This window comes from Acanthochromis polyacanthus, chromosome 17, assembly GCF_021347895.1.
Source record: "Acanthochromis polyacanthus isolate Apoly-LR-REF ecotype Palm Island chromosome 17, KAUST_Apoly_ChrSc, whole genome shotgun sequence".
In the NCBI taxonomy this organism is placed as follows: domain Eukaryota; kingdom Metazoa; phylum Chordata; class Actinopteri; family Pomacentridae; genus Acanthochromis; species Acanthochromis polyacanthus.
In genome coordinates, this window is record NC_067129.1 from 17,714,542 (window position 1) to 17,731,821 (window position 17,280).

At 39.2% G+C, this 17,280-nt stretch overlaps 1 protein-coding gene across 4 annotated transcripts in view; it reads right to left on the minus strand.

Annotated features, from left to right (window-relative positions):
* Window positions 1-10,963: 10,963 nt before the first annotated feature.
* Window positions 10,964-17,280, minus strand: part of kif4 (kinesin family member 4) — a 62,148-nt gene continuing 55,831 nt past the window's right edge. For 3 of the 4 annotated variants that reach the window (XM_051937853.1, XM_051937854.1, XM_051937855.1), the window contains exons 22-31: window positions 17,120-17,217; window positions 16,508-16,637; window positions 16,211-16,381; window positions 15,993-16,112; window positions 15,793-15,870; window positions 15,465-15,566; window positions 15,071-15,235; window positions 12,611-12,736; window positions 11,759-11,875; window positions 10,964-11,663 (exon numbers count right to left, since the gene is read on the minus strand). In XM_051937853.1, coding sequence (XP_051793813.1) covers window positions 11,457-11,663; window positions 11,759-11,875; window positions 12,611-12,736; window positions 15,071-15,235; window positions 15,465-15,566; window positions 15,793-15,870; window positions 15,993-16,112; window positions 16,211-16,381; window positions 16,508-16,637; window positions 17,120-17,217 — 1,314 coding nt within the window. In that variant the 3' untranslated portion in view covers window positions 10,964-11,456. The remainder of the gene's footprint in view (window positions 11,664-11,758; window positions 11,876-12,610; window positions 12,737-15,070; window positions 15,236-15,464; window positions 15,567-15,792; window positions 15,871-15,992; window positions 16,113-16,210; window positions 16,382-16,507; window positions 16,638-17,119; window positions 17,218-17,280) is intronic. The other variant, XM_051937857.1, reaches the window with a different exon arrangement.

The following is a 17,280-nucleotide window of genomic DNA, read 5'->3' on the forward strand; positions in this document are numbered from 1 at the left end:
TGGATCGTACAGCGGGACAAACGCAGCAGTGGCCTACAGAACTGACAGGCAGATGTTAGAAATCACTGGCTGTCAATTCATAGGTCATCACCTTGTGCCCCATCACTTTTCAGCGGATTCAACATATTAAAAAAAAAATCTTCATAAGCTTTCAGCAGGACATCAAGTAAAAATAACTAGAGGAGAAAGAAAAAGGAAAGCAGATGAGTGCAGGCTTCATGCCGTGTTCGGTGAATCTCTGCAGGTAACAGCACCTCCACTGGAACAAAACTTAACTTCCACATGGAGTTGCTGTTACATCCAGCAAGCACCAGAAGGCTCAGCGCTGAAGACAAACCATCACCTCTCTCAGCTCACTGGTGATCAAACCTACGATGAGATTCCAGCAGGTTCCTCGAGGCGGTCTGGTGATGAGACGAAAGCCTGAGAGAGAAAGAAGGGAGAAGAAGCGCAGAGGTCAACTCAGGATTTGGGCTTGGAGGCAGCTTCTTTAGTACAAGAGGAGGCTCCTATCGAGAGTGACTTTGACCCTACAATTTCCTCCTCCCAGTTTTTATAGCCCGAAGTAAACGGCATCATTGCTCACGCTCCTCCAACTGCACAGCCAAAGGGCCAAGGCCTGTACAGATAACACAGATTTTATGGTCGCTGTCAACATGAGGGCGTCATTCAATATGCGAGTATATGGGTGTGTCTGACCTGTGTACCTGCAGCCCTGCTTTTCCTGCTGACAACCATCTTCATAATTACTAAAGGACTGGCTTCATACTCGATCACTCATTTGTCAGTTTGAACCTGATCCAGGTTCTATAAAGTCCTGTAATAAGTTTTTTTCTCTTTCATTCATCCTATCTTGTTTGGCTTGCAGGTTTACATCTCAGTAGACTTTGCCTTCCAGTAAAACTGTGCCCAGAAAAAAAACAGAACAATAAACTAATTCAATGATTAGCAGCCCTCATGGGGCATCTCTGCTTGTACTCGGTTGGTTTTAATTGTGTTAAGCAAACTAATCAGGCTGCATTCATGGCTTTTTAGGTACACACATTAGCATTAATTTGAAAATTACACCTAATTTGTATTGATCAATCCGTGAACCAAATAGCGTGGCACTTAAACACTTAAAAGATTTAGTTGTGACATTCACAAAGGTCTGGTTTGTCAGGTTTAAAAGAAAAAAAAAACATACTCACCTTTACATTCAGCAGGGCCCCGTGGATTTCGCAGGCGAGGCCAAAGGTTTGAAGAGCAGCAGGGTGTCGTGACTCAGGCAGCAGGACCGAGAGAGCAGCTGAGAGACAACACAACACAACACAGCAGAGCAGAAATACAGCAGGCAGAGGCGAGACGGACGAAGACACAAACACGGAGCTCAGCGTCAGAAGGAGCTCCTTTTTTAGATGTAAATGTCAGCAATGACAGCGAAGCAATGGCAGCGAGGCAGGGCAGCCAGTTTAAGAGATCAGGAGTTGGCAGAAGGTTAATTATTACACTTGCAGTCAATATTTAACAGGCCCGGCGCCCTGCCCCTCAGTCCAACATCCTGATTCCACACTGACACAAACCGAGGGTAGGGCCAACATCAAGCACATCTCTTTTGTCCCCTGCACTAAATATGTATTCACAGCCTCACATGGCAGCCAGAAAAGAAAAAAAAACACCCAGTACACCGTTAATGAAACTTTGAGAAACTTGAGCTCAGTGTCATTTATCATGCCATAATCCAGAATATTTTTGCACATTGTTGAGTTTTGTGTTGTAAAATAAACTCTCCTCAATTCTACAATTCTACAATTTCATTTAGCAGACGCTTTTGTCCCCCCCTTTTTTTTTTTTTAATACTTTGTCAGTGCTAAATAAGTGCTGGGGTTTGGACCACCTGACTTATTCTACCCCTAAAGTGGAGTCAGATTAAGTGCCTAGGTGTTCTCTGAACAATTGAGCCTTCAACTGTCTCTTAAAAGTAGAAAGGGACTCAGCAGAAAGCACAGAGTTTGGTAGATTGTTCCACCATTTGGGAACAACAGAGGAAAAGAGTCTAGCTAGAGATATCGAGCCGTGCTGGGCTGGAAGCACCAGGCGTCTCTCACATGCTCCTCAGCATCTACCATAAATGATGAGAACATTTGCTAAGAGTTACTCAGTTTATTTGTCTTTTTTGCCGCAGGATAGAGTCTAATGTAGCGCTGCATTCACCTTTTTCATATCACACACCTACACACAATCACTGGAATAAGCAGAACTCAGAGGTATGAAGCAACAGCTCAGGAGGAAGCAAAAGTCTGCGAGCGAGATTGGACGACAGCACAAAAAAGGGCTGATTGAATGGTGTGTTAAAGGTTGGTAAAGAGCAGTTTTATGCAGGCAAATTATAAATCTAATAATATCAATCACACTGGGGGGAAATGTGTTGCATGACCCTGAATAATAAATTCCACCAGTAGTGTATGTTTTTTAAATTCAAGGCGACTGTAAATAAAAAACAGCACAACATGTGACACAAGCCACAGGCAGTAAACACATAAACACAGTCACACAGTGATTGGCACTGGGTTAAAAGGAGCTCTAATCTATTACAATCTGGAGGTTACATTTTACTGTCGTACCCTGCATTTCTGACTCAATTTGAATAGTAACTTACTGTCTTTGGCGATATCTAACAAGGGCAAAAGTCATATTCACTGATTTGATTCATAATGAAACAGTATATCAGCAGAAAAGGCTGGTGTGTTTCAGTCCTTTCTCCTTGAGAAGTAATGATTTAATGTCTTCACTACACAACATGCAGTTCTAACCCCTTTAGCATACTTTAAATCACCATAAAGTTTAGAGAAACATGGATGTTTTTCATATAAGTAATGGCATTTTACACCTTTTTTCTTCGTAGGCCTGGGCTATCTTATCTCAGAAGTTCAAGGGTTTGGTACGCCTGAGTGCAGAGTCCAGTGTCTCCAGGAGAGAGAATATGTGCACAGCATTAATCTGCCTCACAGATAAAATCATTTCTTGTTCCTTTGAATTAAAGGTGCCTCAGGGTCATAATCATTTCAACTGCAATTTAGATCAGATAGCAGCATCAATTTGCTGAACATAAAATCCTCTCGTGCACAAGGTCAAATGCAGACGTCAAATCTTTGCTCCGTGGAGGGTGAGTTCATTTCAGAAATGATTGACTTTGTCACGGCCGTTGATGTTCTTTTATTGCATGTACTGTTGCAACTTCTTGGGTCAAATTTAAATTTACAACACTATCTGCACTTTCAGCCTGATACCTCATCTTGATGTACGTCTGTTTACAGTTTAAGCCTCTTACTCACAGCTTTATAGACTTGTTACTTCTGTTTCCTGCATAGTTTTGCTGGACTTTGGTCCACTTGAAGCCAAAGAAAGAGCTCTAATGTGGAGAGATGTTAAATATATGCTTGTGTGACCATATATGCTGCTTCAAATCATCAAGCTTCACATGGCAGCGCCTCAGATATCCGATGTTTCTCACATGAAGGAAGGCATTTGTGTTTGAATGGTATTATTTTTCGGCAATAAATCAATAGAAATCCAGGTCTGTCACTAAGTAATCCACCGACAGTTTCTTTAGATTTGCATGTTTAGACAAATCCCACATTCCACCATCTGAAAACACATCTCCCAGTACAGTAGCTGAATGGTATTTAAAGGCCCTGGAAACTTATGTTCTTAATCAGCTTCATACTGTTAGAAATATTGTCATACATGATTGGCTTTTTTTTCTGCTTGATTTGGAGCAGTTTTGCTTTTTTCACATGGGAGATTTCTGCTCTTCTCTGTGCTTGATGGGAGTGGGCGGAGCTCAGTTGGAGAAAGGTGATGTCACCTGCCACTGTGCACCAATCAGGATTAGAAACAACATTTGAATGAAATCTGAGGACAGTTTGTGAAGCTTTCAATCAATATCAATCAAACTGGACCAAATGTCATCCACACAGCCCAATAAAGTAGACAAATATTAAACCTAATATGTGTACACGTGTTTCTGAATACTTGTTACAGATATTATGTTGTTGTCAGTATGTTATTAGTTCTCTACCACATTTGCCTCATTTTGGATTCGCACTGCTTTATTTAATTTTCTATAATAAATTTATTTATATTTGTATAGATAAATCTTTATAAATATTATTTATCTTTTTAAATCTATATTTATCTTATTTATTTTTTTGCTTATCATGTGCTGTATGGAGCTCCAAAAATGACAAACTCTTGAAAGGTTTGTCAGTTAAAATATTAACTGAATATCCACAACATCAACAAATAATAAAGGTAAACAATTTAAAAGTTGTGTACAAGGATACATTCTGTTATTTTTATAAAGAATTTTTTTCAGTTGCTTTAATATCTTGTAATTGTTTGACAAACCAAATTAAAACTTTATATTAGCTTTTTTTCTCTCATGGTCCTTGATAGAGATAAGACACAGGTGCACAAGGAGGTGAAAATAATGTTAATGAAGATAGAAACATACGTTCTGTTTGGAACATTCACTCTTGCAAACCTGAAATGATGAAATTTACACTAGGGGCCTCACCTGTTGAGTGGCCTGATGAGACTAACACTCCTCAAATGTTTGGCCATCAGCCTGTCCTTCTGCCTGCAGCAGGGTTACAAATATTACATTAAAATAGCCACCAAAACTATTTTTAAGGCTTACGTTGCTCACTTTCAATCATTAATGTGATACAGAGTTTAATAGTTAAAATAACTGCACCCAAGCTATAACAACAAAAGAGCAAATGCTGCTTGAAATAAAGATTTTTATAAATGTATTTGTATGCTTTGCATGAGTAATATATTGAAGAGCGGTAAATAAGAGCACTGTTACAGCTGCGGTGCTCAACATGCCTGTGTAGGTGGATGCAATACAGCCAAAGTAAGTTGTAAATTAAGTTATAAAGTTTTATTGCAATATTGTGGAGAGATAAGTCACTTACAACATGCCCAAAAACAGCAACAGTGTGATGTCTATGGCCACAAACATGGTGCACATAGATAATTCTGAATATAAAGCTTTTAATTTATGTAGCAGTGTTACATCCAAATAGTGTCTGTATACATGAACAGTTATGTGGATGTCTCATAGCAAACGCTGTAAAGCTGGTGGGTGGACGATCTAAACACAGCTGTGGTGCTCAACTTTGCTAGCTAACTTTGTAAATGTTAGCTACTTCCTGGTTAAAATCCATTACGCCAGCGAAAGGAAACTACTGTTGATGCTTGTAGTACAGTTTATGGATGATTAACATTTTATACTCTGGTCAGTGAAGCTATGTTGCTATCTATAGAAGCTCATTGTGTTTAGCTGCTATATGTAAAGTTTACAAGCTAGCTATGGTAAGAAAAGAAAGTTTTTACACTCCGTTTGAATAATTTAGCTAAAAGTATTATCTACTGACACATTTATTCAGTTTTTTTGTGATAGTTTATGCCTGCCAACCTCAACATTTTGTCACTGTTAGGCCTCCGTATTTTTTTTTTTTTAGCTGTTTCATTATGATTGTCTTTCAACAGTAACAAAACTTACGCACCACATCAAATTCACAGCAATGATTAATCAAGAATTCTTCATAAAATTATAGATTGGAAGTTGCACTTTGCTGCGTTTGTGTAGAACAATGTCAGACAAAATTCTGAGGGGTAGCTAAACTTGATACAATGACAAGCATTTGCACCAGAGTTTTAGTCACACAGACTGTCTTCATCCAGCACTGCATATTTGCCAAATTTAAATTTTACACAAAAAAACCTAGAAACATCTGTAGAACTGCTTAGCTGCCATAATCAGTAGGGACACTGTAAATTTAATCTTAATGTTTTCTTTCAGTTTTAATCTAATCTACTGTACTCAGCTTTTCATCTGTCTGTACATAAAAGTATCCAAAAGCAAACATCAGCTCTTTCGCCTCAATCTTCAAACCATTTTCTTTTCTCTCTTTGCTAATATAACTTGAGTTGAATGAAACTTCTATAATGAAAATGGAGTCATTTGCAGTCTGGGAGATCATCAGATTAAATTCTTTATTTGAAAATTATTTAAATTAAAGCCCCAGAACACTTTCACCCTCCTTACATGCAAATGAGAAACAGTGAGGCTCAAGCTTTCATCTCTTTCACTTTTGGATCCAGACACGTCTTAGAAAATGCTGAAAATCGGGAGCTGCTGGGTCAAGCTGAGCCAGATTTTCCACCTGTCAGACTGCAGAGGAGGGCGTCTGATGTGGAGATTCTCTGCGATGATCTACAGTTTAATATTCAGAGGTAGAAATCAGCTTTTAGGACTGAAATGCTCACTGAGATTTTCAACAGGAGAAACAGTTTGCGTCCTCTGCTGGTGACCAGGGTCCATTGCAAAAACTAGTAAAGACCTCTGGCTCTGAATACTTCCTGATAACAGTCTCAGTGTATCTAATGAGAACAAAGATCCAGCCGAATAAACATCCATCCATCCATTCTCTATACACTGCTTTATCCTCACGAGGGTCGCAGGGGGTGCTGGAGCCTATCTCAGCTGACTCGGCCGAAGGCAGGGGACACCCTTGTGCAGCCGCAGAATAAACTGTTCGATGTTATACAGTGGTGGAAAAATGCTTTGGGACACCCCATGCATTTGTGAAACACTGCATTAAGAATCACTCTTAGGTCTTCAAGTGCAATTGCAAGCCATGAAAAACTTAAAATTGATTGGCTCCATAAAAATACATGAGAAAATTTGAGTACTGGATCACTTTGGTACCAGTCATCCACTCATGAAGGTTGTGCTTTTTATTAAAACACAATTTTTGTTGTTGTGCTTCATATTTATATAAAGCCAGCACATTTGAAAGTTCTTCAGAGACAAAAAAAAAAATGGCTAAAACAAGGAACCTCACTCACGAAACACACCTGAAGATACAAATTTTCAGAGCTTGAAGACAAACCAAGATCTGGGCGTCCAAGAATTTCTTCAGCAAGAAATGATCACATCCTGATCTATATGTGCAGGAAAAACCACTGAATGACATCACAGGAGCTTCAGTAGCAGTAGTCAAACCAAACTGATGTCCAGTGTTCCACCTACACTTTTAGATCATGGCTTAAGGTCCTACAAGGCTGTCGAGAAGCCCCTGATCAATGAGAGACAGAGCCCGGCGATGTTGGGCCCAAACACAAGAAATGGCAAATCAGGAATCGGAAGAAGATTCTGTGGTCAGAGGAGTCCAGTTTGTAGCTTTTTCTTCCTCCTGCTAATGTGAGGGTACGCAGAAGGCCAGGTGAAGCTTTATCTCCAGCATGTACAGTACCTACTGTCAAGCATGGAGGAGGCAGTATCATGGTTTGGGCTGGTATTGGTCATCTCACTGTCTGTGATCACACATTGAACTCTGTCAAGTATTGTACCATTCTCCAAACCCACATGCTCCGGATGTTTCAACAAAACTGGACGTTTCAACAAGAAAATTCCCCTTGCCACACATCCAGGACCAGTAGAACTTGGCTGCAAGAGCACAGTATCCAGGTCTCAGAGTGGCTTGCTCAGTCCCCAGACATAAGCCCCACTGAAAATCTGTGGTGGATTATCAGAAGGTCTGTTTCAAAGCGTAAACCAAAGAAATTAGAAGCATTAAAAGCAGCAATTCAAGAAGAATAGGACAAGATTAGCCCTCAACAGCGTGAAAGACTTGTGGGGAACATGCCAGCCAGAATTACAGCTCTACTGCTGCTAATGGCAGGACTACTAAATATTATTTTCACAATGGGATGGTTTATTTATTTTTGTTCAGTTTTGAGCACATTCTCAGTTATTTGTTGACTTTGATACCAACAATGTTGAGAAGTGACACACTGAAACTGTCAAGGATTCAGTTTTGTTCGTTTTTCTTGTGAACAATAAAATAAAATAAATATTTGTCTGTCGAATGCAGCCACACCCTTTGAACCACCAAAAAGATTATTCCACAAATATGTCATGATAATATTTGAGGTTGTGTAAAATTTGAAGGGTGTCTGAGAACTTTTTTCCACCACTGTATGCGGCTGTCTGTCTGCTTTTTACTTGGACATGATAAGTTTTCTACCTTGATCTGATGCTCATTGTACATTTTAAAGGACGCTGCCTTCACTGCTCATCTTCTCCTCGTTTCTCAAAGGATTTCTAAAATCCTAAACAAAGCCTTTGTCTCCTTGACTCTCCGGTCTGAATCAAACAGAAGAGACCTCTCATTTCCTTCTCGTCCCGCTGTCAGTAATCTGACGCTGTTATCTAGTCAAAATGAGTATTTTCTGTATTCATGGAGGGAGCCTTCATAATCTATTTCCCTGAGGCCTGATGAAATCTCTCCCCTCTTAAGCCCCATGTGCCTGTTTCCTCATCTGTCTCCTGCAGACTCACTCTTCCTGTGGATTTATTCTTTTACTTAAATCTATAATTTATTCCTCTGCCTCCATGCACCTTTCTGGTAAAACACTTTCGATCACTCTTTGAATGAATGAATAAGCAAGCAGGTTTCTCAGTCCAACAATACTGCTTTGTCTTGCAGTTTGTTTGGCCTGAGCAGCAGCCATCACAGCCAAAAAATGTCCTTCACTCAGAGCAGCTTCCTTTGCTGCTGATCAGGTGAAAACGTTCGGGGAGTTCAGGGAGAAGAACTGGCTGTGATTCGAAATGCCACCCAGTGGAGAGCTTTTGTTCCAAATGAAGGCACATGCTGGGTGTTGAGAAATGTCAACAAAAGCCTGCGAGACGTTTCAGTCTTAAATGGCTGGAATTCATCGGAACCTGAATCAAACCCCTGCAGGTGTATTATGGTCCACCTGTGCAACCAGGCAGCAGAATCATGCTAAGTGACAACTTAACCGCTCAGTAGAAAACTTGTTGATCAAAAACTGCCTATTCAGTTTTCTATAGACGCTGCTGGAGCTGTAATGCTCAAACCCAAAGAGTGAACAAACATAATGCAGCTGCTGGCAGCCTCCAGCAGTGAGCTCATGTGGAGCTTATTTGCATTGTGCACCTGCTTTGTGTCGGCACACACAGCCAGCAGAAGTCATCATGTCTCTTTTTAGCAGCTGCTTCTCTCACACGGTGGAATTAAGACGTCTTGTTGTACACTATGTGGTGTGATGGGACTTTCTAATAACTGGGTGAGCTCTTGAGGATGTCACAATGACGAAAAAGAGGAATGTGGAGTCGCAGGACTGAGACACTAATTGGGATTTGAGGCATGTTGGACCCAGAGGACCTCAGGGCCGAACCTGCACCAATATGTGGACTTCTGTACATCTAACCTGGAGAACCACTGAGAGGAATTAGACGGTACAGAAGAGAAAGACCCTGTCAGCTCCAGCCTGCCCAGTATTCTCCCCTTTCTCTGTCATTAATAATTGGATGTTTTTTTTCTCTACCAGTTAATTCTAGAAACATCCACGAAAAATCCAGAGATCTGCAGTTCCAGAATCATTACCCCTGTAAAACCCGCTGTTGCAAAAGTACATCGGCTTATTTAAGATTTTATAGATATATATGTATATATATTTGCTCATTTTTGTCTGTATCTGGGTTTATATGTATATATATATATATATATATATATATATGAACAGACAAAAATGAGCAAAATAAAACAAAAAATTATATACACTTTTTTTAAATCAGTTTTTTCTATATCTTTGGTTTGTTTTAATTACTTTGCTATTTTTTTTCCATATTTGGGTCTCTCTCTATACACATTTTTTTATTATTATTGTACATATATTTAATTTTTCTCATTATTTGCTATATTTGGGTCTTACAGGGTTAAGAGTAAGTCTGTGTGGCATTAATAATCCAACCAGTCAAAGTCACTGACATTTTTTGCCTCAGTCGGATAAAAAATTAACTGAATCTCCTGACCTGTATCTGTGGCTTGTTGAATAAATGGATATTTAAGCAGAAGTGTGTAACAAAGCACACGGTGATTGTATGCCAGCTGCTGAGAAACAAGAAACTGAAACGCATAAATTCGTTTGAGGGAATGTACAATTGTAAACACATTTTTCTCAAATCAAACTTTAGGATCTTTGACAGCTATCGAACAGAAAAACTGGCATCAAAACTTGCCAGATAGATCTGGGTTAAAAAATATGACCACATTTTCTCATGTTGCTCGTTTCATCCAAATAACTGTCCAAAAATATGCAATTTATAATCATGACCTAAGAAAGAAGCAAATGTGCACACATTCACAGAACTGAAAGCATTGAATGTTTGACATTTTGCAGGACACAAAACCCTCATCAGCTTTTTGTTTTTCAAAATGAACGTATTCTCTAAAAACATCTGCTCTAAACTATTCAAGTTAGACGCACAGACAGAACTCCAAGTTAATTTTATTATTTTATCCATCTGAGAATAAAAACAAAGTAGAACATATAGCGTGCCGACCTGATCAATGATGAGTCATTAATGCTTGAAGTTCTGTCAAGAGGAAATCTGAAAATGAAGCAGCAAAATTCTGGGTTTGGTTTACCAAACCTCAAAGTTTGTGACTAAAAGCTCTCAGAAAAAGCGAATGAGACGCAGAACAAAAGTTAAATAAAAGCACATTGACATCGGTTTTAGTTGAAGCTTTTAAACTTAGATGGATGTGTTGACTTACTAACAAATGTGGGGGAAAAAAGGAGAAATTATTTTGCTTAAAGCAGCAAAACAAGGAAATTTGCCTTTAAATATTAAGGACATTTTGTGACGTGACTTTCCCTGGATAGCGGTTTATTTTACTGGTCTGAGAACCTGATTCAGATAAAATGCGTTAACTTCTAATGTATTCAACACTCGTTCTGCTCAGTCAGAGACAAAAGTACGCTTATCAGAGATATAAATATACATTAGCATGAGACAAAAGCAGCTAAAGTGTGATTCATTTCGGCTACATATTAAAGGCCTCTAACGCTTTGATTAAAGTGAATTAATTGGAACAGATAGATCGAAATAATTTATTCTTCATCTTAAAATTATGACACTTAGATATTAAACACATTCAGGCAAGAAAGAAAAACTGTTGTTCTTTGAAATTCAAGATTTGACTTTATTTAATCTTTATTCAGATCTGATACAAAATAGTTAAAAACCTAAAAAGTTGCTCCCCAAGATGTGTGTCATAGAACATGTTAGTGACACAGATGCAGTCCTACTATCCTTCTATGTGGGGATTTTGATACGACACAAAACTAAAAGCCATGTACAGGCTTCCTCATCATCTCAATGTGAAATTCATTCAACGATTCGAAGTTGTTCACAGTCCTCTTGTTACCTTCGACAGGAAAAGCTTTAAAATCAACAGTGACTTTCAAGTTACAGTACGTGAGGTTTAGTCACATAAAGAGAAGAAAAAGACTGAAACCGCACCGACAAAACATTTACCCAAACGCACATCGACAGCTGAAGTAAGGAGGACTCCTCTGCTCCGTCCTGACTACGATTCCTCTCTGATTGGTGTGCAGCCAGAGAAAAAGCTGTTCTGAAAACTTGTCAGGATTCGTTTCTTCTTCTTCAAGAAGCTGACTGTTGTTCTGTCCTCCTCTTCATCCTCCTCCTCCTCCTCTTCATCTGCCAAGATGGGTTTTCTGACCAGTTTGAGTTCTGCTGCAGAGTGTCCCATGTCTCCGATTTCTTGTAGCACCTACGATACATATTAGTAAATGACCATTAGTCCTGCATTGATGCACTGTGAACAGTTACATCTCACTGTCAGCCCCTCACGCTTCAGCAGCTTACCTTCTTCGTGGGAGTGCAAGATGGCGGCTTGAAGAATGTGGCGTTGTCAGGACTGAAGGTTGAGGCGTCCTGAAGAGACGCAGAGTCTCTGGAAACACTTTCTGTATTACTCAGATCCTGAAATGAAGAACAATATTAAATGTATCTATTTCCACTTACAAGAGTCGGCTGTTAGTTCTGAGCTTGTTTTATAGTGACGGTTTAGAGCTGGTTGAACTCGCAACTCTTCTCAGAACCAGTGGACTTTTGTTTACAGGCAAGAGTCACCACAGATCCACCTAATTACATCACTGTAATGTTTGAATAATGGATTTGTTTTGAAGCTCTCTTTGTTTACTCTTAATTCATGTGAAGAACCACAGTGCTGTTTCTCTTACCCATTGACCACAGCTGGAACATCTATGAAGCCACTATGTGTCTCATTTTAGCGGCCATTCGATTTTTAATAGTGCCACTGCATATAAACTGTTGCTGTTTGTGAATGTTGCTCTGTGGTTTGGCGTTTAAACACCAGCTGGCGATATTCATCCAATGACAGGCAGGGACAGCGAGATGAATAACAACCTTTTGATTACAACTTTTTGGGGGTATTTGTGTGTGTGTGTGTTTTGCAAAGCATTTGTACCATGAAACAGCAACGTAACGTCATTTGTATATTGAAAACTATTAAAATATTCCTTGCTAAAAAGAAAAGGAAATTTGCAGAGATGTAAAGACTGTGCATGAAAAGGTGTGAATACATCAGCAGGCCATTTTCTTGTTCTAAAAATTAAAACTTGTCAGCAGATGTGTGATAAATCGGAAGATCAGCTCAGTTATCAGCAGACAGCTGAAAATACTGATTTAGATCACCTCAGTGGGCACCTGGTTATCCATGTTTCGACACTTCTCATGATCGCACTGGCAGTTCTCGCCACACGTCATCTTTCCTTTGCGACATCGGCACTGCCTGTTTCCGCAGCGACCTTTACAGGCACACTAAAGAAAGAGAGAAAAAAAGAGAAAGAGAGAGAGAAAGAGAGAGAGAGAGAGAGAGAGAGAGAGAGAGAGAGAGAGAGAGAGAGAATCCAAGACAGGCCTTTCAAAGCTCAGCTCTGAAATGTGTACATTTTATTAATTATATGTATTTAATAATAAATTTAAAAAGTAGTGTATTCTGCACTTTTATTTTAAAAGTACTGCTAAATGAACAAACAACAGTAACATTTGGTTTACAAACACTTTAAATAAAGTGCTTTTTAACAGCAGCATTCTCTTTACACAGTAGCAGTTAACCCTTCATGGGGCAAGTGATCATATTTGGTCATTTCCACACATGGTCGAGAAGCATGTGGTTTTCACCCAGCCAATCTTCAAAGATCACTCTACATTACAGAACACGACATGATGACATTTGACCACTAAGCAGAGGCCTGGAACGTGTCAAGCTTTCTCTTTTCTCCAAAGTAGGAAAAAGACAAATGGTGCAGCGTATTTTAATATTCATAGCGGGAATAATAGATAATAATAGGTAATAGAATATTCTGATATTAAGCTCGACTGTAGACAGGTATTTTGCAAACACTGTAAACACACACACACTAATATATGTTAGAGAAGCAGATAATGGCAGTAAAGTCAATTATTTTAATAATTGAAAGAGACAATATATGATTACGCTATATATAAACAAAATACTGACTAATGAACACATTTCTATATAAAACTATATATATATATATATATATATATAATTTTCTGATATATCTTTTTTAATATATATGTATGAATTATATTGATAGTCTATATATGATTTATATAATAATTTTCTCTGATATATTATATTAATACTCCATCTATGATTTATATATATTCATTTCTCGGATATATAACTTCTATCTATTGTTTTATATAGACATATGTGTTCATTAGTCAGTATTTTGTTTATATATGTATATATAGTGTAATCGTATATTGTCTCTTCAAATTATTAAAATAATTGACTTTACTGCCATTATCTGCTTCTCTAACATATATTAGTGTGTGTGTGTTTACAGTGTTTGCAAAATACCTGTCTACAGTCGAGCTTAATATCGAGCGGCGTCTGCTCTTTATTATGTCTCTGGTTGCAAGTACACACTACTGATCCCGTATGTTTGGTCCTGTTGTCGCGTCTGTTCCCTCCGCCGGGTGAAAAAATTGCTGGGCATTTGGTGGTTAGAGCGCTTTTCGTACAATTTCCTGGCATGATTTTTCGTTTTCATGTGGTCTATCAGCGCTTGGCATCCTCTGTCGCTGTATTTTGTCTCATCGTCGCACACCATGCACCTCGCTTTCCCAGCTACATCTAACTTTCGATAATGCTCTCCAATCGTTGTTTCCAACTCGTGCTTTTGCCAGCGCACTGTTGACAACTACCTGCGATCCAACCCTATACCCCTTACACCCCATATTTTTTTTCTCATCGAATTTGGGCGATTCACGTTGGGTCTCAAAATTGATACCTCGATACGCGAATTTTCGCGTATCCGCGACCAAATAACATGCCTGGGCTTAAGGCCCTGTCACACTCTAGTGTATAGAGCCAGTGTATGAGGAACGTATGGACTTTTTGGGCATACGCTGACATACGCTGAAACACGTTTCTCATACGTCGGAGGTACGCTGATATACGTTACTCATACGTCCAACTCAAATACACATCACATCACATACGCTGACATATGCTACTCATACGCTAGGCTCACGTTACTCTAACGGTCATTAACCGAAAATCGACCTCATACGCTTAAAAGTTGTGAGTATAAACAATTTTTCGAAATATTTAATACGTTCCTCATATGCTAGAGTGTGACAGGGCCTTTAGCAGTTATTATGTAGTTGTGTATTAATATCAAATCTGGAGATTTGTACTTACTCCATCACTGGAGTAAAATACAAACACAGCATGGTCATTTTTAAATGATATGAGGTCACCAGGTGATAATAATTATACTAGTCCCATTGAAGTCTGTCTAAAAATGCTCCTGGCTAACCAACATCGTAATCTCCATGTCTGCATGCAGATTGTCCACCTCATGCAGGTTCATTATTACAGTGAGCTGCAACAAGCTGACAGACTTTTTTTCTGGCATCTCCTGCTTTTCTCTCATTTACAACACTCTGAACAAACTGACATGTCAGCAAAAGAAGCTGTGGGGGAACTTTCTACATCAGTAAGCTGATTTAATATCCTGGATGTGATTTGCTTCCACGCTTCATGATCTTTTTGTGTGAACTCTGTGTACAAAAGGTCAGTTTAAAAAATGACCCAAAGCCTCATCCCAGTCTTACCCCTGTTGTTTTTGCTTTCTTTGAGGTCCTGCGTACTTTCTCTGGTTTCTCAGGTTGCCACTCGTCCTCTTCCTCTTTGTCATCCTCACTGGATGACATCAGTTCTTCAATGTTGATGGTCTGATTCAGTGGTGCTTTAGCAGTGGTGAAGCGCTTCCCCTTAGGCTTTAGTTTAAAGAACACGACAGGACAATCAACACACTCAGACTTTCACATGTCTGTAGAGTTTATCTGCCAGTCAGTGACCCAACTTAGTACATCCGAAGTATTTCAGCAAATCACTGATACTTTTCACAGGATCATGTATTGTTGGGGCAATGCTTTATAACTGGATCATAATTGGTCAAATTTGGAAAAAAAAAAAAAAAAAAGTAGAATATCTGCAAAAACTTACTTTTGGAGGAAGGTACTCAAATGAGTCCTCTGGACTCTTTTCATTGTTGGTCGTAGGCAGGAGAACTTTCTTCCCACTTGCCAGGTGAAGTAATGAGAGTTTCTAAAGAGGAAAAAACAGACACGGTTGGCTTTGGCCTAATCACACAGCTCAACTACAGAGAAATGCAACATTCTTGTTTTTCCAACTATTTAAAACAATTCATCAATCTAATCCCCTGCTCTCTGCAACAGTGGATGACATTCCTCACGTATAATTCAATTTAACATTAAATGATAACATATAAAATCACACAGAAATCTAAAAAGTTTGACAAAATTGCAGTTACCTGTCTGTATTTATCATTCTCCTCCACCAGTTTCTGGTTCTGCTCACTTAATTCTCGTAGCTTTTCAAGTTCTTCTTCCTATAATGATATTAAAGACGATTTTAAAAAATAATTCTACATGATTTGTTCTAAAAAAAAAGAAGCAGAGAAGTGGACTCAAAGGTTGATTAATCACAGCCTTTGACCCACTGGAGACAGACCTGAACTTTGAGGCGCTGGAGAAGCTCCTTCTCCTTTGAACTCTCTTCATCTTTGTGGTTTGTTTCATCGGACTCTCCACCAATAGGTTTGCTCTGCAGCTGGTTAAGAAGGTAAAGGACCTGTGGAAAGAACAGAAAGAGGGATAAACACTTAAAACAAAGCTGTAAATAAATCTGCATGTCTAAAAAACATCTATAAGTGTGTACGAATGCAGCACCTTCTCTTGATGCCTCTGCTCTAGTTCCACCAGCTGCTGCTGATGCTCCATGTCCATGGTTGACATCACGTTTCTCTCATCAGCCAGCATTTTCCTTAGATCTTGTCCATTTCCTTTCTCTTGTTTCACCTCACTCTCCAGCTTGGCACTGGCTGTTTTAGCAGACACCAGCTAAAAAAAAAAAAAAAAAAGAGGAATATTTGATGAATTATGTAAACAAACGCCAGCAAAATATTATCCTACTAACTAATTCATGGTGTTCATAGAATGTATAATAGTGTATTAGCATTTCCTCACCTCAGACATCAGGAGCCTGAGGGCACACTTGGCATCAACAATGCTTGTGATGCTGTCTATGCGCTGTTTCAAACGCCCCTCACCGTCTGCAACGAGAACTTTCTGCTGAAGGTCCGCTATCTGAGCATTCCTGTTGAGATATAAATCACCCAAAAAAATCTTACAAAACCTTTGCTGTGCGCCAAGAAGGTACAAAGCAAAGCCTCTAGCAATAAACACCAATTATCCAACGAGTCTTCTAGCCCTGGAACTCCACAAGCATTAAGCTGGCAGAGATATAAATCACAAATCAGAGTAAAAACAGGACACAGATGTGAGTTGGGCCTTTAACCTTGAGTTCGAGTGACTGGCTTTGTATCCTAGCAACCATATGCATAACTATTCACATGTTCTCAAGTTCAACTACATTTGTGGGGAGATTGGTGTTTCAGTGGATTCTGGCCCAGAAGATGATGTTTTGGACAGACCACCTATTACATAGTGCCACTTAGCAAAAAACTGAAAATAAATTCTACCTCAACACAAGCAAGAATACAATGAAAGTGGTTAAATTTAACAATGAAGTCAAAAAAACTGTTCGGTTCAGTGGCTGAAGTGGTTTTTCTGACTCACCTGAGGCCTATCTCTGTCTCCAGGTTCTCCACCTGTTTGGTCAGAGGTGTTTCCAGCGCCCCCTGGCTTTCCAGCTCGGAGATGATGAGCGTCCGGCGCTGCATGGAAGGACACAACAAACCAAACAAATAAACACTGTTTTCCTCTGCTGCTGCTGCTCT